This window comes from Bos mutus, chromosome 10 (assembly GCF_027580195.1).
Source record: "Bos mutus isolate GX-2022 chromosome 10, NWIPB_WYAK_1.1, whole genome shotgun sequence".
NCBI lineage: Eukaryota > Metazoa > Chordata > Mammalia > Artiodactyla > Bovidae > Bos > Bos mutus.
The window spans coordinates 15,794,626-15,820,133 of NC_091626.1; the positions used below are offsets into that span (position 1 = coordinate 15,794,626).

The 25,508-nt window shown below is 50.9% G+C and overlaps 1 protein-coding gene across 1 annotated transcript in view; it reads left to right on the plus strand.

The window, feature by feature from the left end:
- The window catches only part of PAQR5 (progestin and adipoQ receptor family member 5), a 98,699-nt gene extending 75,961 nt beyond the window's left edge, over positions 1 to 22,738 (plus strand). Inside the window, exons 3-8 of the mRNA XM_070378498.1 lie at positions 874 to 1,001; positions 4,125 to 4,330; positions 6,570 to 6,696; positions 13,163 to 13,259; positions 15,508 to 15,649; positions 18,962 to 22,738. Of these exons, the coding sequence (XP_070234599.1) occupies positions 874 to 1,001; positions 4,125 to 4,330; positions 6,570 to 6,696; positions 13,163 to 13,259; positions 15,508 to 15,649; positions 18,962 to 19,203 (942 nt within the window). The 3' untranslated portion in view covers positions 19,204 to 22,738. The remainder of the gene's footprint in view (positions 1 to 873; positions 1,002 to 4,124; positions 4,331 to 6,569; positions 6,697 to 13,162; positions 13,260 to 15,507; positions 15,650 to 18,961) is intronic.
- The last annotated feature ends 2,770 nt before the right edge of the window (positions 22,739 to 25,508 follow it).

Below are 25,508 nucleotides of genomic sequence, written 5' to 3' on the forward strand. Positions count from 1 at the left end.
TTGCCTGGAGAATCCCATGGACACAGGATCTTGGTGGGCTACGGTTTGTAGGGTCACACAGAGTCAGACACGACAAGTGACTTTAGCAGGCATGTGGGATCTTAGTTCCCTGACCAGGAATTGAACCCGTATCCCCTGCAATGGAAGACGGATTGTTAACTACTAGACTGCCAGGGAAGGCCTCACAATTACCATTTTAAATGGCTGTAATGCAGTCCTCCAAGCAGGTTGACACCCCATATTTTATCTGGCCAGTCCAAGTTTCTCATCCAGGGTGAGGTGGTTGCCAAGAGCCTTGCCAGGTGGGCTGCCTGAGGCAGGGGGTGTTTGTGTGGGCCTTCTCCTCCACCTGCAGCCCAGGCTGATGCCATCATAGTCTTCATCAAAAGGCCTTTGTGAAGCGCTCTGGTGAATATACCCTGGGCCTCGGGGGGATCTCCTGCAGAGATCATCCCACCAGCCCCTGACATGCAGGGCTTGTCAGCTCGGACAGGCAGCATATATGTCAACCATCCGAAGACCAGGCTGTAGGCCCCAGCCAGAGGGTGCAAAACCAGATTCTTAAGCAACATTCATGACAGAAGTAAGTGCCTCTGGGAATGGACAGACAGGCTGGATTCCCAGAGGAAGTCGGGGCCTTGAATCTGCTCCTCCAGCTGACTGCAGGCTCCTGGGAGGACACGAGATTTTGGAAACCTTGGGAAGGAAGCGGGAAGCCACGTGACAGATCAAGGACCCGGGGTCAGGTGTTCCAGGCTCTAGTGGACAAGTGCCCAGCCTGGGAGAAAGGTGGATGCTACCAGGGACGTTCCCCTGAGACCTTCCGGCCACCCTCTTGTGTAACCTCAGCGTCCCTTTCTCCTCCCCTTGCAGGTGTTCCATGAACAGGGCATCCTCTTCGGCTACCGACACCCACAGAGTTCCGCCACTGCCTGCCTCCTCAGCCTTTTTCAAATGACCAATGAGACCCTCAACATCTGGACGCACTTGCTGCCCTTCTGGTACCTCCTGGCCCCCTGGTCCAGCTGTTTCACGCAGAGCCTGGGAACCGGGGCTTCATTAAACACAGCTGGGGTGGGGCAAGCTGAGGTTCTGTGCTGGAATGTGGGCGACTCCCGCCGTGGTGCGAGTGTGGAGCCGGAGGTTGTGGGTGAGCTCTAGGGCATGGATTGCCATAGAATTTGAGGGGCTCCTGAAACTCCCCAGTCTTTCCCTGCTCCCTGCTTCAGGGTCTGATTTGAGAGCATTGTCTTATTCAGTCTGGGTCTTCTAGAAGCCCTGGCTGACACTCCCTAGCTTGAACAAGTCACCTCTCTGGGCTTTGCATGTTCCCATCTGCAGAGCAGGAGCGATAGGCACCACTTTTCCCAGGGTTGCCCCGAGGATTATCAGAGGAGATGTGAGAAAAAGCATTGGGCACAGAGCTGTGGATGCTCATAGTCATTCTGGGGCCACAGCCGCTGTGAGGCACTTGGTCAGACAGCACTTTAACAGCCAGCCAAGAGAATAAATGCTCTGGCAAGCGCGTGCGCACAGATGGGAACTGCCAGGGAGCTGAGGAGGGACCTGGTTTAGAAAGATGGGGGCCGAAGACCAGCTTCGCACACCCGGTGCCTGGGCATAGTGAGTGGCGGGTAGAGATGGGATCGTAATATGTGAGAGTTGGAAGGACCTCAGAGGTCACACAGGCCACCAGCCCCCTCACACTGCCACCGGCTGACACAGATGCGGCCCAGAGAAGGGCGTGGCTTGCTTATATCTCTTGGCAAGTTCTAGCACAGGCTAGTTTCTGGATTCCCCCTTCCGATTGTATGGAGGACCAGAGAGAGTAGGAAGGACCCCAGGGTGTGCTGCAGGTGGAGAAGGGCCCGAGGAAGGAGGCCTGCCCAACCAGCAGTCAGACCCAGGCCAAAATGTGCAGAAGGCTGCTTGAGCCAGATGCATCAAGGGCAGAGAAGGGAGAGCTCAGGCTTGCTGTGGGATGGGACCACCTGCAAAGAAGCCCTAGGGCCTGCAGCCTGGCCAGGGAGGCAGCAAGATCTGCTCAAGGAGGCTCTTTGTCATTTTAAATTTAAGTAAAGGCAATGGCACCCCACTCCAGTACTCTTGCCTGGAAAATCCCATGGATGAAGGAGCCTGGTGGGCTGCAGTCCATGGGGTCGCTAAGAGTCTGCCACGACTGAGAGACTTCACTTTCACTTTTCACTTTCATGCATTGGAGAAGGAAATGGCAACCCACTCCAGTGTTCTTGCCTGGAGAATCCCAGGGATGGGGGAGCCTGGTGGGCTGCCGTCTCTGGGGTCGCACAGAGTTGGACACGACTGAAGCAACTTAGCAGCAGCAGCAGCAAACTTACGTAAGGGCTTCCTGGAGGCTCAGTGGTAAAATCTGCTTGCCAATGTAGGAAGCACTGTTTCGATCCCTGGGTCGGGAAGATCCCCTGGAATAGGACATGGCAATCCACTCCAGGATTCTTGCCTGGGAAATCCCATCATGGACAGAGGAGCCTGGCGGGCTACAGTCCATAGGGTCACACAGAGTCAGACATGACTGAAGTGACTAAACAACAACAAAATTTAAGTAAAAAGTCTAAATGCTAATACACTGTAGCACTGCAGAAGGGAATAGAGTTGGTGTCTTCCCGCGGCCCCTCTTGTCCTCTCTGGAGTGGCTGGGGTGACCTGCTGCTTGTAATTCTCCCAGGATGCTTTTCTAGAGACTGGAGCATCTGTGACGTGTGTGTGCACCCAGCGCCTGCTTCTCTCCTCCCTCTGCTCCTCCGTTGTTTCTGCCTCCTGATCTCTGTCTGACCTCCATGCAAGCCTCTCTGGCTTTCATATAGCTGTGCGGTGTTCCATTTTCTGGATAAACCAGAGGTGACTTGGGCTGTTTTGAAGTTTGTGTCACTACAAAGGACCAGCCTGACCGTCCCTGTTGGTGGGGCTTTCGTTGCTGTATGTACGTGCCTTCGTAGCCATTCTACAGCTGAGCCACGCTGGCTGGAGCGCTCCACGGGGCCCGACACCCCTGCACTGCCAGGGCCCTGAGAGCACAACACGGAGCAGCAGGAAGGGCTTGGGGGAGCAGCAGAAAGATGCCCCAGGGCAGTGGGACTCGGGAATAATCCCGAGCTGATAAAAGGATATGTTTTGAAGAACAGCATAGGGAACAGATCACAAGTGTGGGCACAGATCACAAGTGTAGCCAGAGGATTGAGCAATGCTCCCGCCGTTCCCCCATGAAAAGCTTTTAGTCCCTTCCCTGGGGGAGTTCGTGGGAAAGGGGCCTGACTCTCTAAGAGTGGTTCGTGGAAGTGAACAGCTTCTGCAGGGAAGATCCCCTCACCTGGGTTATAGATTGGGCAGATCTGATGTGGATCTGTTTTGTGTTTCTGTAAGAGACGAATCTGGAGGTCTAGGCTTGGCTGAGACCGAGCCTTGGGACCAGGCCCCTCAGTGAAAGAGATGGTGGTGTTAGTGGAAGACTAGCATGGAAGAGGGGGAGAAAATAGTCCCGTTGCCTTCTAGACTTTCCAGCAGAGGAGTTGTTTCTCTTTGAGGGGTCTTCCCACAAGGGAAGCCTGACCAACCATGGAGAGAATAAGGCCAAAGCTGGATCCTATGAGGAATGGTTGAATGCACTGAGGTTCTTTAATGTGAAGTTCAGAGAGGTGGGGAGGGATTATGAAGACAGCTGTGAGATATTTGATGGGTTTGTTGTCTGTGGTGCTGATAGGGAGAACTAGGACTGATCCAGTGGAGAGCAATTCCAGGGAGATAGATGCCAGCTCAGTGAAACTTCCAAACACTCAGACCTGTCTTGGGAGGTGGTGAGCTCCCTGGCCCTGGAAGCATGCAAACCAAAAGTAGAGAGTCACCTGGGCAAGAAGCTGTAAGAGGGATCAGTCACCACATGCAGAGTATGCAGACTGGACCATTGCCCTTCCTGTATATGTCCAAACAATAAAGGACCCCACTCACTCTTCCTTGCTCCTGGCATGTCAGCAAAATGGGACCATATAGGGGCTGGTCATCCCAGGGAAAGGGAAGGTAGGCGACTTTCAGGTGAGGACTGTAAGAGGAGCCGTCACCCTGAAGGTTGAGGGTGCACCCCTGTGTTCCAGGTTCTTCTCGTGGAGGTTTGTGAGCACCCTGCAAGTGACAGACATCTTGAATGACAGCTACTCCTGGCCTCTGCTCGTGTACATGGGCGCCAGCTGCTTGTTCCCCTTGGCATCCAGCTGTGCACACACCTTCAGCTCCATGTCCAGGAATGCCCGCCACATCTGCTACTTCCTGGACTACGGCGCCGTCAACCTCTTCAGCCTGGGTACGTGAAGCCCTGCTCTCGCCTTCTGTCCCCCACGACCAAGCCACCTGCCCCTTCCTCTGGGACCTGGGGTCACTGCCAGGCTCTGGTGCGCTTGCAGAAGGGTCACCCCTGCCCAGGTGCCTGATGAGGGTTTTAAAAGAAACTTGTCCAGAGGTGTGCTGGCGAATACTGAACAACCAGCTCCCTGGGGACAGAAGTCCCAGTCTGTGGTGATGGCAGATAGCTATGGTATATGTACTCCCACCATGGCTGGCTTCCAGCCACCCACCCTGACAGCAGGGCCCTGGGCTGTGGAGTATCATTATACCCATGCTATAGATGAGGACAGTAGAGGTGAGTTACCCAGATCACGCAGCTTGTAATGGGAGAGCCAGGGCCTGGGAGCCTCAGGGCCCCTGCCTGTGGCTTCCTCAAGTCCCCAGGCCTGGATCCACCTCCTTGGAGCTCCCTCAGTGATTCCCTCATTTCCACTCCGCACTGGGAACAGCTCCCTAGGGACAGTTCGTGCATCTTCCTCATCTGGTTTTCCAGTCCGTAGCTGAGAGTCTGACTTGGAGGTGTTCAGTAAACCTGAGAGGAAGGTCTAGTCAGCTGAGAGAGGCTGGGGGCCCACCTGGGACTCCTCGTCTGCAGCCACCTCTCCTCCTCCGTGACCCCGCTGGAAACCCCCAATCCCTAGAGGGTGGCGTTTGCTCAGCTTCCTCCCTGGTGTCCAGCTGCTCCCCTCCTGCTCAGCCCTCCCGTGCACGTGTGCTTTTACTAGGCTCCGGCCATTTTAATCCCCTGCTTAAAATCCTTTGGTGGCCCCCGTTGCCTGAAAGGAGATGTTCACTTTCGTTGGTCTGGCATCTTATGCTGTGTCCTGCTCCTGTTCCCTGGAGAGCCCCCTCTGCCCTCAAGCACCTGTCGGAACCTCCAAAGGGCCAGCGCCTTTGCCACGCACCCACCATCCTCAGCTCCCACCTCACCCTGGAGCCTGGAGGCTCTCATCAGTTCTGCTTCCCACTGCAGTTCTGGCAGGCGCTGGGGCTCCCCCGCTCTTGTGTCACCCAAGGGCCCGGTCAGGACACAGACCACGTGCCTCCTGGGCCACGTGGGAGCCTTCCCACGGTATCAAGCTGAGAGAAGGGTCTGGCTGTTCTCCTGGGGGCAGTTCCCAGCTGGAATCGCACAGGCAACCTGCAGAGGTGGGAGCGCTGTCCCAGGACGTGGCGATCCTTGGCCCTATCTGCCTGTGGGACCCTGGGCACATCCCTCAGCTTCCCTAGATTTCAATGGTCAAATAGGAGCAAAGGCAGAGGCTGAGCTCGTGTGGTTTGAGGCCTGCTTCAGCTTTGAACTCGGATTCCAAGTTCTTTTTATCTTTGGATAACAGGTGACCTTAGCCCTGACCTTAGGCCCTAAGCTGACAGATCTGTGGCTGCTTCTCCCAGAGGGACCTTGGCCTGGAGAGGCCCTCTGGTCCTGGCCCCTGGACACACCTGTCCCCTTTGAAAAGGACAATGCTGGTCCCTGTTCTTTCAGGTAAAAGCTGCAGCAGCCAGGTGTCCAAAAGGTCCTTCAGTAACCCTTCTCTCACAAACTCCAAAACCTAAAACCACACAAAACGCCGAGGCTAGCCTCAAGTGCTCGGCCTCTTTGCCGACCTGTCCCTCAGCCCCCTGATGTGGCAGCCCTCCGCTCAGCAAGGGCTCTCCCTCCCCGCACTTTCTCCCCCACACTGTTGATTATTCCGCAAGGAATACCCGTATCATCATCTCAGGGCAAAGCTGAGCACACGGGGGTGTCATCGTGGACCACAGCATGTGGTTAAAAGCAGGGACTGGTGCTACACGGCCTGTGTTTGAAGCTTGGCTTTGCTGCTTCCAGCTGTGTGCCCCTGGGTGGGTTACCAAACCTCTCTGTGCTTCTGTTTCCTCATCTGTAAAATGAGGTTCAGTGCAGGACTGATGTCCGAGGGTGGCTGTAAACATTATGTGAGTTAATACCTGTCAAGCCCTTGGAGCAGCACTGGGCTCCCGGAACAATTCTCAGGGTGGGATCTGGGTGGGCAGAGAAGAGAGATGGGGACATACAGGCTGGGAGGGATGATGGCATAGCGAGGGTGGGGTGCAGGACTGCTCATGGTCTGTGTGGTGATGGGGCTCAGCCAGATGCAGGGCGGGGTGGTCTTCCCAGGGAGTCCAGACAGTGCTGAGTCCTGGCTTCTTGCCCAAGGCCGGTTTTGCTCCTCCAGGCTGTGCCATCGCCTACTCTGCCTATGTTTTCCCGGACACGCTGGTGAGCACCACCTTCCATGACTACTACCTGACCCTGGCTGTGCTGAACACCATCATTAGCATCTGGCTCTCCTGCTACTCCAGGTACCCGGCTGCTCTGCCACGGATGGGATGGGGCGAGGGGACGGGTGGTGGTGGAGCGCGTGGCTCCCTGGACTGCTGGAGGGGACAGAGGGAGAGGTGCTTGGGAGCCTGGGGCTCAGTTCCGGATGGACTTCCAGTGGCCGGGCGGGACCAGCTTCACAGGCACACAGCCTGTGCAGGTGCTCAGGGCCCCATGATCAAGAGGGCTTCAAACTTGTCTAATGCCCTGCTGTTGTTGTTTTGAAATACTTAATGATTTTTGAACAAGGGGGTCCCATACTCTGCCCTGCAAACTGTTGCTGAACGAGTCACTTACCCTCCTTGAACTTCAGTTTGCTTATCTATAAAATGGGGTCAAGGGAGTTCCTTGGCAGTTCAGTGGCTAAAACATGGCCCTTTCACTTCTGTGGACTGGGCTCAATTCCTGGTTGCAGAACTAAGATTCTACAAGCCATGTGGCTTTGGCCAAAAAGAAAAATAAAAATGGGGTCAACACAGCTATCCTGTGAAATGGGTGTAATATATCCAGAACACTTGGCACAAGCCTGGCCTGGAGGAGGCACTCCATAAACAGGTGGTCTGCTAATAGGAGCTGAGAGGGGCCTGCCTCTGGACACAGACACACCTCAGAGATACTGCAAAGATATCAACTTCGCAGTAGGCAAGTCACTGAACTTTCTGGTTTCCCAGTGCGTGTAAAAGTGGAATTTACACTATAGTCTATTCAGTGTGCAAGAGCATTATGTCTAAGGAAACAGTGTACACATCTTAATTTAAAAATACGCTACTGCTAAAAAAAATGCTATCATCTGTCAACACAGAGTTACCACAAACCTTCAATTTGCAAAAAGCCACAATAAAGCAAAGTACAACAAGATATGCGTGTGTGTGATGCACGACAGAAGACATTCAAATGTCTGACACATCCCCAGGGGAAGCATGATGGCCATGAATCATGCCCAGCTCACTGGCTCTAATTCTATTTTTTTTTTTTTTTCCTTTCACTCAAGGAAGCTCACTGGGGTGTGAGTACAACGGGCATTTTTTAGGATAACTACTCTAGATCATTCAGCTCTTGGTAAAAAAACAAACTACCCAAAATGACTTCGGAAACCTCTCGAATGACGGCGTTGGGGTAACATTTCTGTGTAGACAGTGCCAGGCGCTGGGGGCCTTCCATGGTGGGTTAGCAAGAGCGCCAAGGAAGGCTGGCGGTCCTGGCCACCCATGCCCCCAGCCTGTGCCTCTCCTGAGCCCTGGCCTTGCAGCATTCTTACTCCTGGCAGCCGTAGCTCTTCCCTCCCCAGGAGAAAACCACAGGGGTCGGGGTGGCGAGGTACGCTTCTGCAACTCCCCCACAGTGATTTTGGCTCCAGCTTTCTTTGGGGGACACTGGGTTTTGTGGGACCCAGAGGTAGGCAGATTTTCCAAACTCGACAAGCTGCTTTTCTTTAAAAGTCAGAGAGTGGAGCCTTAAACAGCATCGGGAATGCTTGCCCCAACTTGCCTTCCCCTCACCTGTCCTGAGGCAGGTGGGCAGCATGGAGCTGCTTTCCATGGGGTGAGTCTCGTTTGCAGGCTCAGTCTCAAGACTGGGTTTTGTGTTGCTTCATCTGGTGGGAAGGCCTGGGGTGTGAGGGGGGGTAAACCCTCTCTGGGGGAATGTGGAGATGAGTGCGGTTCAGCCCTTGTCCTCATAGAGTGCCCCGTGGAGTATGAGCAGCAGACTGCAGACCTCCAAAATGTCTAGACTGAGTCAGCATTTCCTTTAAGGGCCAGAGGAAAGGGTTTTTTTTTGTTTTTTTTTTAAAAAAAAAAGCATGTAGCATTACATGCTACATAACATAACATATAACATAGCATATAACATCGCAAATAATGATAATACGAAACGACACCTGCTTGGATAGCCAGGGTTCTGTGAAGCAGCCTTAGAATCAAGCATTGAGGAAGGTTGAACACTTTAGTTGGAGAAGAGGGAAGGGCGTTTTGGACAGAGCCGAGAGCCTGAACAGGGGTGAGGGCCTGGCGAGGATGGACGGCACTGGGAGACAGCAAGGAGCTTCAGAGTCGCCAGAGCCTGTGCAGCTGGCAGGGGAGGGGGACAGAGGCTGGAAGAGCCGTCCAGAGGTGGGGGATCAGAGGCTCCTCGTGTGTCCTTCAGAGGACTGGCCTTGTGCTCAGGAAGGACAGTAGACTTCACAGGAAGACAGTTCTGTGGGCTCAGCCACTGTGTCCTGTGGGGCTCAATGGGGGCTCGGGGAACAGGAAGGGAAAAAGAAGCAAATGCCACATGCTTGGAGCCAAGGATAGAGTGGGACGTCCCCCTGTGGGCCCGTCCAGCTTCCTTCGCGTCTCGTCCTCTCTCCTTCCCGTGTGCTGGTGGATCCCTGCTCTTACAAGACCCGTCCCCTCTGTTTTCATTCTCTGTCTGTGTCTTCGGTGTCTGAGGAGGAGGGCTCATGCGTGTGTGGGGAGAGACTTGGTCCTGATTAACTGCAGGGGAAGCAGTGGAGGCAGGCGAGGCCTGTCTGGAGGCCCAGCTTCACAGGCTTGCTGTGTGGCCTTGGGCCAGTCTTGGCCCTTAAGCAGGGGCCCCTGAGATGAAGTTCCCTGGGTTCCTTCTGTTTAGGCATCTATGATACCAGCTTCAGTGCCTTTTCCAAGGTTCCTCTCCGTGCCTTCTCCCCTGCATCCGGGCCCACCCCTGCCTCTCCCACCTGCTGTATCAGTCTGTGGAATGGCTAGGAGGCCAAGAACCACCTCTTTTCCTGAGCGCAAAAGAGACCGTGGAGCTCATGAGTTGTGCTTTAGTTATCCACATGCTTCCCAGAGTAGTGTGGTCCGAATGGCCTTCATTCCCACATAATACATGTCCTTTAGGTAAATTCCACATGAGAGCTGGGAGCTTCCCATGTGGCTCAGTGATAAAGAATCCACCTGCAATGCAGGAGATGCGGGTTTGATCCCTGGGTCAGGAAGATCCCCTGGAGAAGGAATGGCAACCCACTGCAGTATTTTTGTCTGGAGAATCCCATGGACAGAGGGGCCTGGCGGGCTACAGTCCATGGGGGTGCATAGAGTCGGACACAACTTAGTGACTAAGCAACAACAATCGTGGAATTTACTTCAAAGGAACACATTCCGGAAAACCGCCTTCTTGTTCCATAGTGTTTATGGGGGAAATGGCAGAACATATGACCTCTCTGTGGCTCTTGGAGCCAGATGGGTGTGACAGAGACCCTGCCTGCGCGTACCTACTGACCACCGGCAAGCCCAGGAACCATCGCCACTCGCTCAGGAATGGTAGTTCCACGTGTTTGCTGCGCATCACGAGTCCCTGGGGGTACTTTTCCAGTCATCCATCCAGGGCATCCAGCAGTTGGTTTTTCAGACACATGCTCGCTCTGTGGAATGCTGTGTGGTCAGTGCTGTGAGGGAGAGATGGGTTTTCATCCCTGGTGGGATGTGAGCTGTGCTGTGAGCACCGTGCCTTGGCAGTGGTGCTGCGGCAGCTCAGAGCGGCCTGGGGCAGGCCTTGAAGAGGGTTTGGAGGTCAGAGGTGGAGACGGGAGGCTTAGCAGACAGTGGTTCCCAGACACATCCAGAGGTCAGAGGGCTCAGCCAGATGATAGACTGCTGCTGGGGCCAATGGTCAGCACATGGAAATGTCCACATTCCTGTTATGTCATCCATACAACAACAAAACAGCCATAATACCACCCCCCTGCCCCCTCTGCGTGCACGCAGGCGCACACACACACGCACCTCGGCAATAGAATGATGTTTCCAAAGGCCCACTTGTTTCGCGCATAGTTCTGGAATTCACTTGCACATCTGCCCAGCTTTGTTGCAACAGGATTTATCGGGTTTTAGAATAGACTGGTATTGTATCAGCGCTTTCTTAGTGGAGGCTTCTCCCGAAATCCAATGTTTCCTGCCCACCTGGTTCTAGGCAGAGGAGGCCTGACTCCCTGACTCCCAGCCTTGGGGGACAGGCATTGCCTTACCAGGCAAGGCTTTGGAGACTCGGGCGTGGTGTGCTTTGGAGAATGCCATGGCTCCTTCCCCTCCTTCTGGCTGTGGCGACACCCTGTGGCCTGATCTGGAATTGCACTTTGGTGGTGGGAGGCCCACCGTCTTTGTAGCTGCTGGCCCTTCTGCCTCTTGTTCTCTGTTGCTCTCTTCTGTTCTGCTTTTTCTCCTTTTTCCCTCTGTAGACTCGGCTTGGCAGCTGGAGAGGCTGGTTCGTTTGCCCTTGGGGAAGTACTTTATCAGGCCGGGCGCCATGTCTCAAGTCGCAGGAAATCCGTGTTTTGGGGGATGGCCCTCGCCAACCAGAGCCAGCTTTCTTCCTGTGTAAGTGGCCACAGAGAGAGCGTGCTTTAGGAGCAAGTCTCTTTGCACCCAGAGGTGATAGGCGGTGGCAGAGCATGGGGAGGGAGGGAGCAGGCTTGCATGGTCGGGCAGGGTCGGCCAGCGTGGACTGAGAAGGTCCTACGAAAGATGGGCTCTGACTTGGAGCAGTGGAAGTGTGTTCTGTTCGCCTCCTGGGGCAGAGGGGCGTCTGTAAGAGCAGAGTCTGGGGAGTGGTCTGAGACCTGCCCAAGGGGAGAGGGTGGGAAGCCAACCGAACATCCTGGCTGTAAATCCTAGCTTTGCCTCTCTTTAGCTCAGCTGATTTTAGGCAAATCACCCAGAACCCGTCTGTTCCCTCCTGTTCTATTTTCTGTACCACGTGGCTACAAGATGGGGAGAGGGAAAGGATGGGTCCTACAACACTTTTTTTTTTTTAAATGCTGCTATTTCGTGAGTGTTACTCTGTGCTCTGCACAGCTGTAAGCTCCTAGTGAGCATCATTTGATTAAACCCTTGCAACAAGCCCATAAGGGATTCTGTAGTCATCCCCGTGGTACACACGAGGATTCTGGGGCACAGGAGGGTTACATCACGCCCTGGATGAGAGGGTCACAAAAGTCAGGGACTGGACCAGACTCAGAGTGTCCAAGACAAACACGTTGTCAGATCGTGACCCTGTGCCTATCCCAGGGTTTGTGGTTTCCTCCAAGGCTGGGGTTCTGTTCTGGGGGATGATGAGTTGAGGTCCCTTATATCTCCTCCTCCTCTTTGAGCTCCTCTTCCTTCTCTGCCCAGTGTCCACAGGGTCAGAAAAGAAGAAGGGACATGCCCATGGGCTTGAGTGAAGTTGAAGCTCATCTCTGGGGTTTATGGGGCTTCTCAGGATCCGTGGTGAACAGGGGTCCCCAGGCTGGGCTGCTAAGCAGATGCCCACATCCTCGGGCACACTTCTGAGCTGGATGCTGGAGATGGAGAGCTGAGCAGACCCAGCTCCACCCTCGAGGAGGGTTCCCTGACCACCCTGGAGGCAGATGAGGGTGTCTCTGCCGTATTCTATGCCAGAGGATGTGGACACAGTGGGGCTCACAGTTAGGTGACTGCACTGGCTCATAGAGGATGTGAAGATCCTGCTGGAAGAGATGGACCTGGGCTAGGGGAACAGCAGACCCTGTTTGGTGGAGAAGGGGCAGGCGAGTGGGCTGGGACAGGGCACCTGGGGAACAGAAGTGAGGAGCAGACCCCACCAGAGAGCGTGATGAGGGGCAGAACTGTCAAGAAGGGCTGGAGGGCCCCAGTGCCCCCATCATCATACAGGCTGCCCCATAACAGCCACCCTACTCTGCATATCACCTTTGCCGGGGGAGGCTCTGGCCTCACAGTCCTGTGGGTCCCCAGGGAGAAGAACCCAGCCCCCACAGTACGATGTATTGAAGCGGGTACCTGCCCTGCCACCCGGCCCAGCCTGGGAGTGTGAGCTCTCCCTTGCCCGAGCCCCAGCTCAGGGCTGCAGTTTTGTATGGAGCCTCTCCTTCAACTCAAAGAAGGAAGGCCCATGCTTGGTCAGTTTCCCCAGCCCAGGATTTCTGTGTGTGTTATTAAATATTCCAGAAATCTCTTGTCATTAAACATCTAATAGTACCCAGGGCTTTTGCAGGGGATTCACCTGGCGACTCTGACTAGTTAAGCATCTCAACCTTCACAGAGGTGCTGGCCCCAGGAGCCTGTGCGTTTGGGCCTGCCCATGCCCCACAGTCTGCCTCTCCTGGTGGCTACTGGTCTGACTTCTAGAAGGCCCTGTGGCAGTTAGATAACTTGTCCTTCGAAGGTTTTTTGCTCCGTGCCTCCTCCCTGATTTTGGATACCATTGCTTCTTATGGTGCCGGGAGATGGCGCCTCCAAACTCTTTTCACATTTGAGATGGAGCCCTTCCCAGGGAGGCTGGTGGGAGAAGTGGAGAGGGCTGGTGGGGAAGCTGCTGGCCGAGGGAGGAGTTTGTGCGCAGATGGTTTTCTGTGGGTTACTCGGCCTTGGTTATTTTTAGTGTGTGTGTTATTGACTGAAACTCCCTTTCATTCTCATTTCTCCCCCATTTCCTTTCCTGATTTAGGTTTTTTGAGATACAGAAGCCTGGGATCTGTAAGATGCTTCGTGTCCTGGCCTTTGCTTTTCCCTATACCTGGGACTCCCTTCCCGTCTTATTCAGGGTAAGGGCCCTGCTCTGACCCCCCTCTGTCTGTTGGCAGCACCAGGGAATCGATTGTGTCCTGAGCTCTGGGGGTCAGACGCTGTCCTGGTCACAGGAGAACACATGGACGCAGAGCCCCACCTGCTCCCGCTCTGGGGGTCAGACGCTGTCCTGGTCACAGGAGAACACATGGGCACAGAGCCCCACGTGCTCCCTTATTGGCACTCACAGACCAATCAGGTGGCACTGACAGAGGCCCTGATGGGCATAGGCAGCCAGCACCTACCACGGGCACTAGGTAGGTGGCGCCAGGAGATGCATCAGTGGCCAGTGCTACCCGGAGGCTCAGGAGCAGTCTCGGAGGGCTGGGCAGGAGAGGCAGCCTGGGGTTTAGTAGAGTGAGCAGGAGAGTGGGCTCTGGAGGCAAATCTCTAATATTCACTCACTGCAAGACTTCGGGCAGGTTTTCTACCATCTCTGTGTCTCGACTTCCCTCATCTGGAAAGGCCTGGTAATAACACCTCCTTGTGTCAGGCTATGGAGAGGATTACATGAGATAATGTGTACAGTGCTAGCTGGTGGTGAGAGTCCCATAAACGCATTATTATATATTATCATCAATTAACATAGACGTAGTAGGGAAGGAAAGCGTATAACTGAAGGTCTTAAAGGATAGATGGGAATTAGATGGTGAACACAAAGGAAGAGGGTATAGGAGGGAAGATAAGAAGAGGGAAAATTCACGCACTCTCAGATGGCCGTGCGTTCAAATCCCAGTCCCACTACTCACTGGCTGTGTGACATTAGGCAGTGAACAAAACCTCTCTGAGCCTCAGTTTCCTTATCTTTAAATGAGGCTGATATCCCCTCCTTCACAGGGAGGTAGAGGAGGAGTCATCAAATGAACAGACCTGATGGGCCCAGCAGTTCCAGTCCCAGGCCCCGAGGGTGGAGGCAGCGTAAAAGTCTGGTGCATGAGGCCGAGATGGCAGCGCCCAGGGCTGAAGGAGAGGGGTCAGGCTGGCTCCACCAGCTGAGACACTGAGCCTGTGCCCCGTGCTCAGTCCGTGTGGGTCTGGGGAGACCAGAAGGGGGGATGCAGCCCACTCCGTTGAATCCTCCCTGGAGGACACAGACCACACCCAGGAAACCAGGGCAGAGAGAACAAGCCAGCCCCGCAGGCCACCCCTGCAAACAGCACCGCTTCTTGTCAGGATGAGTGCTGGACGCTCCTGGCACTCAGCTGCGTCAGACTCCGGGCAGAGGGGGAGGAGGGATCTTAGCCTGTACGGTGCTGTGGCTGAGCACTCAGGCTCTGCAAATCAGCCTGACTTCTCTACTAATTAGTGGTTGGCAAGTCACCTTCCAGCCCAGTACTCTCATCTGCAAAATGGGAGAAATAGAGTCTGCCGTGTGGTCATTGTTGAGGCTCTGATGAAGTGATGCACACAGGAGGCCTGGCCTGGTGCCCTCGGAGGTGGTGGCTGCCGCTATTTTTAACGATCGCACAAAAACCGTACCAAACTCCAAACCAGGATAATGTCCGTAATTAATAGTTTTTAATGACTCAGAAGGCCTTCCAGGAATTCCTAGGCCTTAAAGCCTTAATTAAGAGCATCAGTTCAAGGGATGTGCTGGTTAAAAGTGAGTTCAAGTGTGAATGGGCCATTTTTTTTTTTTTTACATTTTAGCCCCAGGGGTGGGGGTGGGGCAGAGTAGTGATATATTAGCAGGACTTTTTTTTCCCCTTTCCTTTTCTCTTCACTTCTGTTGTTTTCCTTCCCTTCCTTCCTTTCTTTTTTTTTTTTTTTTTTTTGTAACTAAATAACCCAAAGGCTCTCATGAGCATGTAGGGGGTTAAAATACAGTTACCTTAGGTCTCAGTTACTCACACTCAGAAAAGGAAGCCTGCCCACACAGGCCCTGTGAGGTCCCTTTCCAAGCACAGACACCGGGAGGGAACGGCCTTGGCGCACAGAGTCCACTCGTGTGCGTGGGGAGGTCTACAGACCTCCTCTCGAGCCCTGATGTTTCTTTCTGTCTTCAAGCTTTTCATTTTGCGCTGGAGTTTAGTTGATTTACAGTGTTGTGTTAGTTTCAGGCGTACAGTAAAGTGATTCAGGGATACATAAACAGGTATCTATTCCTTTTCAAGCTCTTTTCCCGTTTCGGTTTTTGCAGCATGTTGAGCAGAGTCCCCTGTGCTATACAGTAGGTCCCTGTAGGCTATCCACGTTAAGGCTTGGCGTTTCTTTCAATACCTGCAGGTATTCCTGCTCCCCGGGGAGAGTGCGGAGAACGAAGCCACCGTGTACCACCAGAAGCACGTGGCCATGACCCTCCTGGCCTCTTTCTTCTACTCTGCGCATCTGCCGGAGCGCCTGGCCCCTGGACGCTTCGACTACATCGGTGAGCGCGTGGTGACCCTGCTGCCCAGGGGGCGCTCCCATCCCTGACAGCAGTGCTGTAGTTGCCAAGGGGAGGCAGGGGCAGGGCGGGAAGCAAATCCCCAGGAAGTTGTCCAGGCCCAGGCCAAGGTGAGTGAAACTGTCAGGTGACAGACGTCAGGATGTGCACAGACCGTGGATGCCCAGGGAGGGTGGTGGAGGATGCAGAGAAGGTGGGTCTAGGATTCTAAAGCATTTCTGGAGGGTGTGGGGACAGGAGAGTCCCATTATTACCTCGAACGTGAAATCCCATTATTAAGTGACCATGGAAGGCAGCTGTAAAGAGGAAGAGGAAAGACAGGGTACAGAAGGCTCTGAGGGTACCAGCCGGTGAGGGGCGGGCAGTGCCAAGGAGAGGAAAGAGGGTCTCATTCAGGTGGGTGTGATGGTGCCAGGAATCGTGGTAGAGCAGTGGTTCCCAGACTCAGCAGTTCCCAGTCTGGACGAGTAGTCTCAGCCTCAGCTGGGAGCATGTGGATCTCAGCCCCCACCCCCAAGACATCCTGCTGGGGTGGGCCCAGCACTCTCTCAGAAGCTGAGTGCTTCTCCAGGTGAGCCTGAACGTGCTCAAGCCAGAGAGGCCATGTGGTGAAGAGGAGGCGTCAGAGCTACAGGGGTTTATACCTGCTGGCAGAGTTCCTTCCCCTCTGTCGAGGGACGTGGGTAGCGCTGTGCAACGTGTCTCCTCCACCCTGGCTCTGGGACTGGCTGGAGGAGGGAGCCTTGGCCACTTCTGGTGAGGCTAAGGGGTCCTGGGATGGGAGCTCCTCAGATAAGCCACCATGGAGATCTAGGTCCTCATCCCCGGGTGGCGAGCAGGAACCTCGGTTCTCCCCAGGCCCATTTTGTCCATGAGTTTCCATCTTCTACCCAAGAAACGTGGCCACATTTTGCCTTGACAAGAGTTTCATCTCCTTTATTCCTTCTCCTCTGCCAGAAGGGATCACATGAGCAAAATGGTTAGAGGGCAGATTTCAACAAAGGAGGGAGATGAGAGGGCCAGGGGATTGGAACCTGCCCAAGGAGCCTGCCCAGCATGTCCACCTCCCTAGCCCCAGCCCCGCCAGAGGAAATAGAGCTGATCGTGTACAAAGTCTGGGGTCAGCAGGAAAAACATAAAGAGACACTGGGCCTTATTTTGCCAACTCTGGCTTCTTAATAACATTTTATTTACTCACCTCTATCCTGTCCCTTTAGGCCTAGAGCAGAAAGACACTCCAGTGGGGGGACATGGCAGAGATGGCAGATAATGACACCATCTTAAACAAGGGCTTTGGAAAGATCTCTGTCCTTAAATAACAGTCAGCCAGATTTTGAGCTTCCTCCCCAGTGCCCACAGAAGCTCCTCCCTCTTCCGTCCAGACGGGGTTGTTGACTTTTCCTGCAGGCACGTTTCACACCCGCCCAGCGCGCTTGGCTCTTCCATCTGTTTGTCTCCTGCCCTAATGGAGACAGGTTTGTGCCTCAGTTGGTGGGCGCAGCTGGTCACTTCCTACTGCTTGGCCCTATGTCCTTGCAGAGTATGGTTCTCAGCTGGATAAGGAACCACTTCTGCCGCAAAACACACAGGTTTGGAAATTGTACACAGCCCAGTAGTATGTCTTGAGTGAGGCAGGGGCGGCCCCTCCAGGCACAGTATCTCCCTGGGGGATGCAGGCTGGGGTGCTGGCAGCTCCTTGCCCTAAGGAAGTCATTGATCACTCATTCAACTTTCCTGCATCTTCGTTCACGACTTGGCTCTGGCTCATTAGGGCAGATGGCCAGTCTGGTCCCTTCTGTGGACACATTTATTGAATACTTGCTATAGGATAAATCTTGGGGGTACAACACTGAATTCTTTTTTTTTTTTTTAACTGAAGGAGGGTCCTTATTTAACTCTTGTATTAGTCTGCTAGTGCTGCCATAACAAAGAACCACAGACTGCATGGCTGATACAAAAGTTTATTTTCTCATAATCCAGAGGTTAGAAGCCCAAGATCAAGGGGATGGCAGGGTTGGTTTCTTCCAAGTCCTCTCTCCTTGGCTTGCCAGGGGCCATCTCCATTTCTTTTCACATGATCTCTCCTCTGTGTATGTGTACATCCTAATCTCCTCTTCTTATAAAGATACCAGAGCGGGTCCCTCGCTAGTGACCTTAATTGTCTTTTAAAAAACCTTATCTCCAAATATGGTCACATTCTCAGGTACTGGGATTTAAGACTTTCAACATGTGAATTTGGGAGGGGGAGATACAATCAGCCCATGAAACATGCAGGCTTCTTATCTTACTCCTGGTTTCTGTCCCCCCAGGCAATCCCCAGCCCTGGGCAATGGACTCCTTTTCTCACCAACTACCAAGTCAGTACCTCCCTGCACACTGCAGCCACCCTCCACTGGGCTCCCACCCTCTGGGGATGCATACATGCTGACCAGGGTCCTGTGAGTTATCAGAGAGAAGGAGCCCCTCATTGTGTCTGGGACTAACCAGCAGTAGGGGGAGGAGCATCTCACAAGTGGTCAGCAGAAAGTCTGGCTGGCTTCCCCTTTGGTATTGAAGTCAGGATCAGAACTGACTGGTGACAGCTCTCGAGAGGTAAACTTTAGTAGAACTTTCTCACGTGAAAGGCGGGACTGGTGGATAAGCTGTTTTAAAAATGGATTTGGTTTTCTCTGATGGCCTTTTTATTTTTCTCATATGATATTTTAAAAATAAAAACTTTAAAGTATGTATCACACATGGGCTTCCCCGGTGGCGCTAGTGGTAAAGAATCCACCTGCCAATGCGGGAGACACAGGAGTCACGGGTTTCATCCCTGAGTTGGGACGATCCCCTGGAGGAAGGCACGGAAACCCACTCCATTATTCTTGCCTGGAAAATTCCATGGACAGAGGAGCCTGGCAGACTGCAGTCTGTGGGGTCGCAAGGAGTCAGACACAACTGAGCGACTGAACACACACACACACACACACACACGTTATATATAACATAATACCCTGATTTCAAGTGCACAATTCAATCTTTTTTTTTTTTTATTTTAGCAAATTTACCACATTGTATAACTATCACCATATATGAGTTTTAGAACATTTTCATCACCCCAGTAAGATCCTTCCTGCCCACGTACTATTAATCCCAGCTCCCTGTCTCAGGGATTTGCCTTTTCTGGACAGTGGGTATCTTGCATCTAGCTTCTTTTACTCCACAGTGTTTTTAGCACACAAGCCATAGGATGTTATCAGTAGTCCATTCCCTTTTTATTGCTGATTTTGGTGGCCTTTTGTGTGTTTGCTTTAGGTCACAGCCACCAGCTGTTTCACGTGTGTGTGATCCTGGCCACACACATGCAGATGGAAGCCATCCTTCTGGACAAGACTCTGAGGAAGGAATGGCTGCTGACCCACTGCAGGCCCCTGGTGTTCGCCCAGATAGCCGGAGCCATACTTCTATGCCTCATCTTCAGCCTCAGCAACATAGTTTATTTCTCAGCTGCTCTGTATAGGATTCCCGAGCCGGAATTACATAAAAAGGAAACCTGATTCATACCATAAGCTTTTCGTACCAAATGTCAGCATTAAGCTACGACATTCTAACTACCATAAGCCAATGGCATGGTCCCAGTTTGCAGTGGCCTAAAATATTTAGAATGCTTGATATCTTGGCATTTTTGAGCGGGTTCAGGTCCATAAGGTATTTAACTGGGGACACTTCTCTAGATGTGCATTGGATTCTGTAAGTACGATTTTAAAAGGGGGACATGGGTTCAAGTCAGTCCTCATTCATGCAAATCATTATTTCATTTAGCTTTTAATTTATTTAAAGTATGTTCTCCAATTCTATTTAAACAGCTGGATTAGGCGTACCACCCTTGTAGCTTTACTATTAAATAGTTGGATTAAGCCTTACTACCCTTAAAGTATTACTCTTGGAAAATGGAACACGCTTCATCTGATGAGTTTCATGTAGCAAAGCCTCTCCTACCACAGTGGAGGAGGATGAGCTGGGAAGGTCAGTCAGGGAACCTGAGAAAAGGGAAACTGAGTCTGCGGGAGCTGTGGGGACTGGGAAGGCATTCCAGAATGAAGAAACCTGGTTTGGGGAGGGACCTTCTTCCTTTCCCCACCTAGTGAAGGAAATGAAAGAGCTCCCTCTTTCCCCGCAAGTCCATTCTGCTTCACCATGCAAGGTTCCCATGCCATTATGGACTTGGATTTTGTTAAAAGTTCACAGCCTGTGGCTGGGGTGTCATATGCTCTGTTTTGCTCTGTTTTCTTGTTGCCAGCTTGATGCTGTGAAGTATTATGCAGCACAGGTGAAGTGTGTTACCCAGAGGGCACTAACTGAATTAATCCCAATTGGTTGTACTCATCCATCACCCTTTAACCAATGACATCACAATGTTTGGGGAGGTTACATTTAATGTTGCTTCAGCATTTCATATGTGCTGCAGAATTTAACGTTCACGTGCAGAGGATACTACAGACTTTGCCAAAGGAATGGAAACGCTTGGTGAGCTTGTGATAAATGTAGATTCCCCAGGCGAATCAGGAGACGCTGCTTTACTAGTTTAAAATGTTGGTTTCCTGCAGAAGGTCTGTACTGGGACAAGTTCCCCAGGTGATCGTCAGGAGGGCCATGGGCCAAACTTGCAGAAATGCCGGTGTCACGAATTCCTGAATGCCCAGGGCCCATCAGCTGTGTTTTGATTGGTCTAACTTTCAGCAGCTCACCACCTAAGGCTGTGTCCTCTGCTTTCCACTCTGTGGAGCACTGAAACACTGAGTATTTTCTCATCTGTTGCATTACTCATTAAAAGTTCAGTATTTCGTGGTGTTTTCATAGAGTACAGAAATGCTGAGGCCCATCACTCCCTGACATGCACTTGCTGACGACTTAAGGGACCATCCATCGCAATGCAGGAGCCTCTTCTGCTGACTCAGGAACACCCCAGTTTCTTAGAACACTGCCTCTATGGTTAACTGGCCCAGACGTTTGAATGACCTTGTAAGTAGCTCATCAGCTAATACTCTGAAGACAAGTAGCAATTTATATCGGATATGAGTGGTCAACAAATATGATTTCATTAGTTTTATTGTCTGTTTACTTCCTCTGGGGAAGGTAGACTGATAAAATTATATAGGCTGGTAAATTTTTGGTACATTAATTGCAAGCTGCACGACAAAATTTGTTTTTTTGGCAAGAGGTTGACACTATTACTGGAACTGTACTCCAGCAGGGGTTCTGGGCTTCCATTTCATCTTACTGTAACTTCAGTTTTATGGTGGACAGAGGTACTAACTTTACGTACTCCATTTTAGTAATGCCAAAGGCATGAAGGCTTCTTAATTCTCTTGTTTATAGAAAGTAACATAAGGTTCTTCGTTTAGCTCAGAAGTAGTTGAAAGATCACAGGTGACTAATCTGAAGGACTTTTAGAATATTTAGTCTTTGGTTACATTGCTTTTTCAGCATTGCTTAATGATGAAAATGAAATGTTAAATCAACAAAATAAGGCCAAGTGTTTCATAATGTTTTTATACATTTGGTAAACTTAGTCCCATTGTATACTTTTGGACAGTGTTACAATTAAATTTTATAACAGTTTGCAGTACGCTGATTTGGAAACTTATAATGATGCATGAGAATGTGTTCAAATATATTCATTTTCATTAAGTATTATGAAGTCTAATGTAAATATAGTTTTGCTAAGCCATTCCAGAAATTAAAAAGACTGGCAGTGGGTCAGGTGAAAACCTCACTGGGAAGATGTCTTTTAATGTGTGTGTGTGCTCAGCTGTGTCCGACTCTGCAACCCCACGGACTATGGCCCACCAGGCTCCTCTGCATGAAATTTTCCAGGCAAGAATACTGGAGTGGGTTGCCATTTCCTTCTCCAGGGGATCTTCCCAACCCAGGAACAAACCCAGGTCTTATGTGGCTCCTGCATTGGCAGGCGGGTTCTTTACCACTGAGCCACTTGGGAAGCCTTGTCTTTTAAGGTAGCAGTTCTCATTTTTTTTTTTTTTTTTTTAACATCTCAGTACACTTTGGAGATATACCATATTCCCCCTGGTAGCGATTGCTCACCAAGGCCCTGTCTCCTAAGGGGTGAGGGGAGCGGGCACACTCCTGAAGGGATGTACCTCTTCCCCCTCCCTGGGCTCAAGAAACACTACTCTAGAATTTACCGATCATTTTCATTGTGATAAAACTCAGATATGCTTGGATGAGGCCATTTGGTCACTTGCCTCTTCCTTCAGTCACAAATGGAGAGTTTAATTTTTCTTGCGCAGTCTTTGGAGAGGAACGCTCCTTCTTTCCTAAAGACATGAATTTGTCAGACTTCCCTGGTGGTCCAGTGGTTGACAATCCACTGCCAAAGTAGGGGACACAGTGTGATCTCTGGTCCAGGAAGATCCCACATGCCTCAGACAATTAAGCCTGTGCACCACAACTGCTGAGCCTGAGCTCTAAGAGCCCAGGAGTTGTAACTACTGGACTGCTGAGCCTGAGTGCTCTGGGGCCCTTTCTCCACAGTAAGAGAAGCCACTGCTGTGAGAAGCCTGCGCATTACGACTGCAGGGTAGCCCGCACGCAGCAACAAAGACGCAACGCAGCCCAAAATAAATAAAGTATATTTTTTAAAAAGACAAGAACAGGCCCTTGGTGATTAGAATTAGAAGTGGGATGTTTAGAAGGCTTTTGAATACAAGTGATTTAGATATTTGGTCTGCAGCAATCTTTCGCAAAGTGTTTTTTGGAGAAGGAACTGAGTTCCCAGGAGATATTCTGAGGAAGGCAGGATGCTGTTCTGGAAAAGAATGCTTTTGTCAGGTTCATCAGAGAAACCTTTCATTCCCATCTGCTTTGTCCTGAATTTGGCTTGGCCATGGTACCCTTTATATATGAAACGGCTCTTAACCCTGTATATCAGCATTTTGTAACATGTTGTTGAATGCCAGCCTCTGATTTTCCAGTCGACAATCCATTATGAATGAAAAGGCAGAGACCTATTTCCAGACTCAGAGATGTTCTTCCAGCTTATGCTAATGTCTGGTTTTCTTAAATTATGGTAGGAAAAATAAAATTTATTTATTATAGTAAAGTCCTGTTTCTCCTTTGACTTAGTTATGTTTCACCTACTATGCTGAAAACATGTTCACTCATCATGAAAAATAGATTCCTGTATATGTATAGATTGTGAAATCATTCACTGAATGTTTATTTACTGCCAGGTATATATAAAACAAACACTGTCCTAAGAGTTGGGAATATAGAAGTGAAGAAAACCCAAACTGTCCTTTCCTCATGGAAAAGATACACTGGTCAGCCAGTAGGACAGGAGATACAGATAAATTCAGATAATGGTAAGTGCTGGTGGCTTAGATGGTAAAGAATCCGCATCCAGTGTGGGAGACCTGGGTTCGATCCCTGGGTTGGGAAGATCCCTGGAGGAGGACATGGCAACCCACTCCAATATTGTTGCCTGTGAATCCCCATGTACAGAGAAGCCTGTGGGGATACAGTCCATGGGGTTGCGAAGAGTCGACTGAGTGACTAAGCACAGCACATCAGGAAAATAAGCCTGGGGACTTCCCTGGTGGTCCAGTGATTTAGACTCCATGCTTCCACTTGAGAATCCCTTGAACTGCAAGGAGATCCAACCAGCCCATCCTAAAAATCAGTCCTGGGTGTTCATTGGAAGTACTGATATTGAAGCTGAAACTCCAATACTTTGGCCACCTGATGCGAAGAATTGACTCATTTGAAAAGACCCTGATGCTGGGAAAGATTGAGGGCAGGAGGAGAAGGGGACGACAGAGGATGAGATGGTTGGATGGCATCACTGACTCAATGGACATGAGTTTGGGTAGACTCCAGGAGTTGGTGATAGACAGGGAGGCCTGGCGTGCTGCAGTTCATGGGGTCGCAAAGAGTTGGACACGACTGAGTGACTGAACTGAACTTCCACTGCAGGAGTTTGATCCCTGGTCCAGGGAACTAAGATCCTGCTCCCACTTGGTGTGGCCAAAAAAAAAAAAAGAAGCCTGGTGAGGGAATAGGAAGGGTGGGGTGAGGCAGCTGAGATTGGATAGCCACTCTGATAACCCGACATTTGAGGAGAAACTTAATGGAGCACTAGACCATTCAGGTATGACCTAAATCAAATCCTTTCTGATTATATGGTGTAAGAGACAAATAGATTCAAGGGATTAGATCTGATAGAGTGCCTGAAGAACTATGGATGGAGGTTCCTAACACTGTAGAGGAGGCGATGAAACCGTCCTCAAGAAGAAGAAACGCAAACAGGCACAACGGTTGTTTGAGGAGCCCTTACAAATCGCTGAGAAAAGAGAAATGAAAGGTAAAGGAGAAAGGGAAAGATATATCCATCTGAATGCAGAGTTCCAAAGAATACCAAAGAGAGATATGAAAGGCTTCCTAAATGATCAAAGAAATAGAGAAAACAATAGAATGTGAAAGACTAGCGATCTCTTTGAGAAAATTGGAGATACTAAAGGAATATTTCATGCAAAGATGGGCACAATAAAGTATAGAAACAGTATGGACCTAATAGAACCACAGTTCAGTTCAGTCACTCAGTTGTGTCCAACTCTTTGCCACCCCATGAACTGGGGCAGGTCAGGCCTGCCTGTCTATAACCAACTACCTGAGTTCACCCAAATCCATATCCATCGAAGTGGTGATGCCATCCAGCCATCTCATCCTCTGTCATCCCCTTCTCCTCCTGCCTTCAATCTTTCCCAACATCAGGGTCTTTTCAAATGAATCAGCTCTTCATATCAGGTGGCCAAAGTATTGGAGGTTCAGCTTCAAGATCAGTCCTTCCAATGAATACCCAGGACTGATCTCCTTTAGGATGGACTGGTTGGATCTCCTTGCAGTCCAAGGGACTCTCAAGAGTCTTCTTCAACACCACAGTTCAAAAGCATCAATTCTTCAGTGCTCAGCTTTCTTTATAGTCCAACTCTCACATCCATACATGACTACTGGAAAAACCATAGCCTTGACTAGATGGACCTTTGTTGGCAAAGTAATGTCTCTGCTTTTCAATATGCTGTCTAGGTTGGTCATAACTTTCCTTCCAAGGAGTAAGCGTCTTTTAATTTCATGGCTGCAATCACTATCTGCAGTGATTTTGGAGCCCCCAAAAATAAAGTCAGCCACTGTTTCCCCTGTTACCCCATCTATTTGCCATGAAGTGATGGGACAGGATGACATGATCTTCATTTTCTGAATGTTGAGCTTTAAGCCAACTTTTTCACTCTCCTCTTTCACTTTCATCAAGATGCTCTTTCGTTCTTCTTCACTTTCTGCCATAAGGGTGGTGTTATCTGCATATCTGAGGTTATTGATATTTCTCCCGGCAACCTTGATTTCAGCATGTGCTTCTTCCAGCCCAGCGTTTCTCATGATGTCCTCTGCATATAAGTTAAATAAGCAGGGTGACAATATACAGCCTTGACATACTCCTTTTCCTGTTTGGAACCAGTCTGTTGTTCCATGTCCAGTTCTAACTGTTGCTTCCTGACCTGCGTACAGATTTCTTAAGAGGCAGGTTAGGTAGTCTAGTATTCCCATCTCTTTCAGAATTTTCTCTTTCACAAAGTTTATTGTGAACCACACAGTCAAAGGCTTTGGCATAGTCAATAAAGCAGAAATAGATGTTTTTCTGGAACTCTCTTGCTTTTTCCATGATCCAGCAGATGTTGGCAATTTGATCTCTGGTTCCTCTGCCTTTTCGAAAACCAGCTTGAACATCAGGAAGTTCATGGTTCACGTATTGCTGAAGCCTGGATTGGAGAATTTTAAGCATTACTTT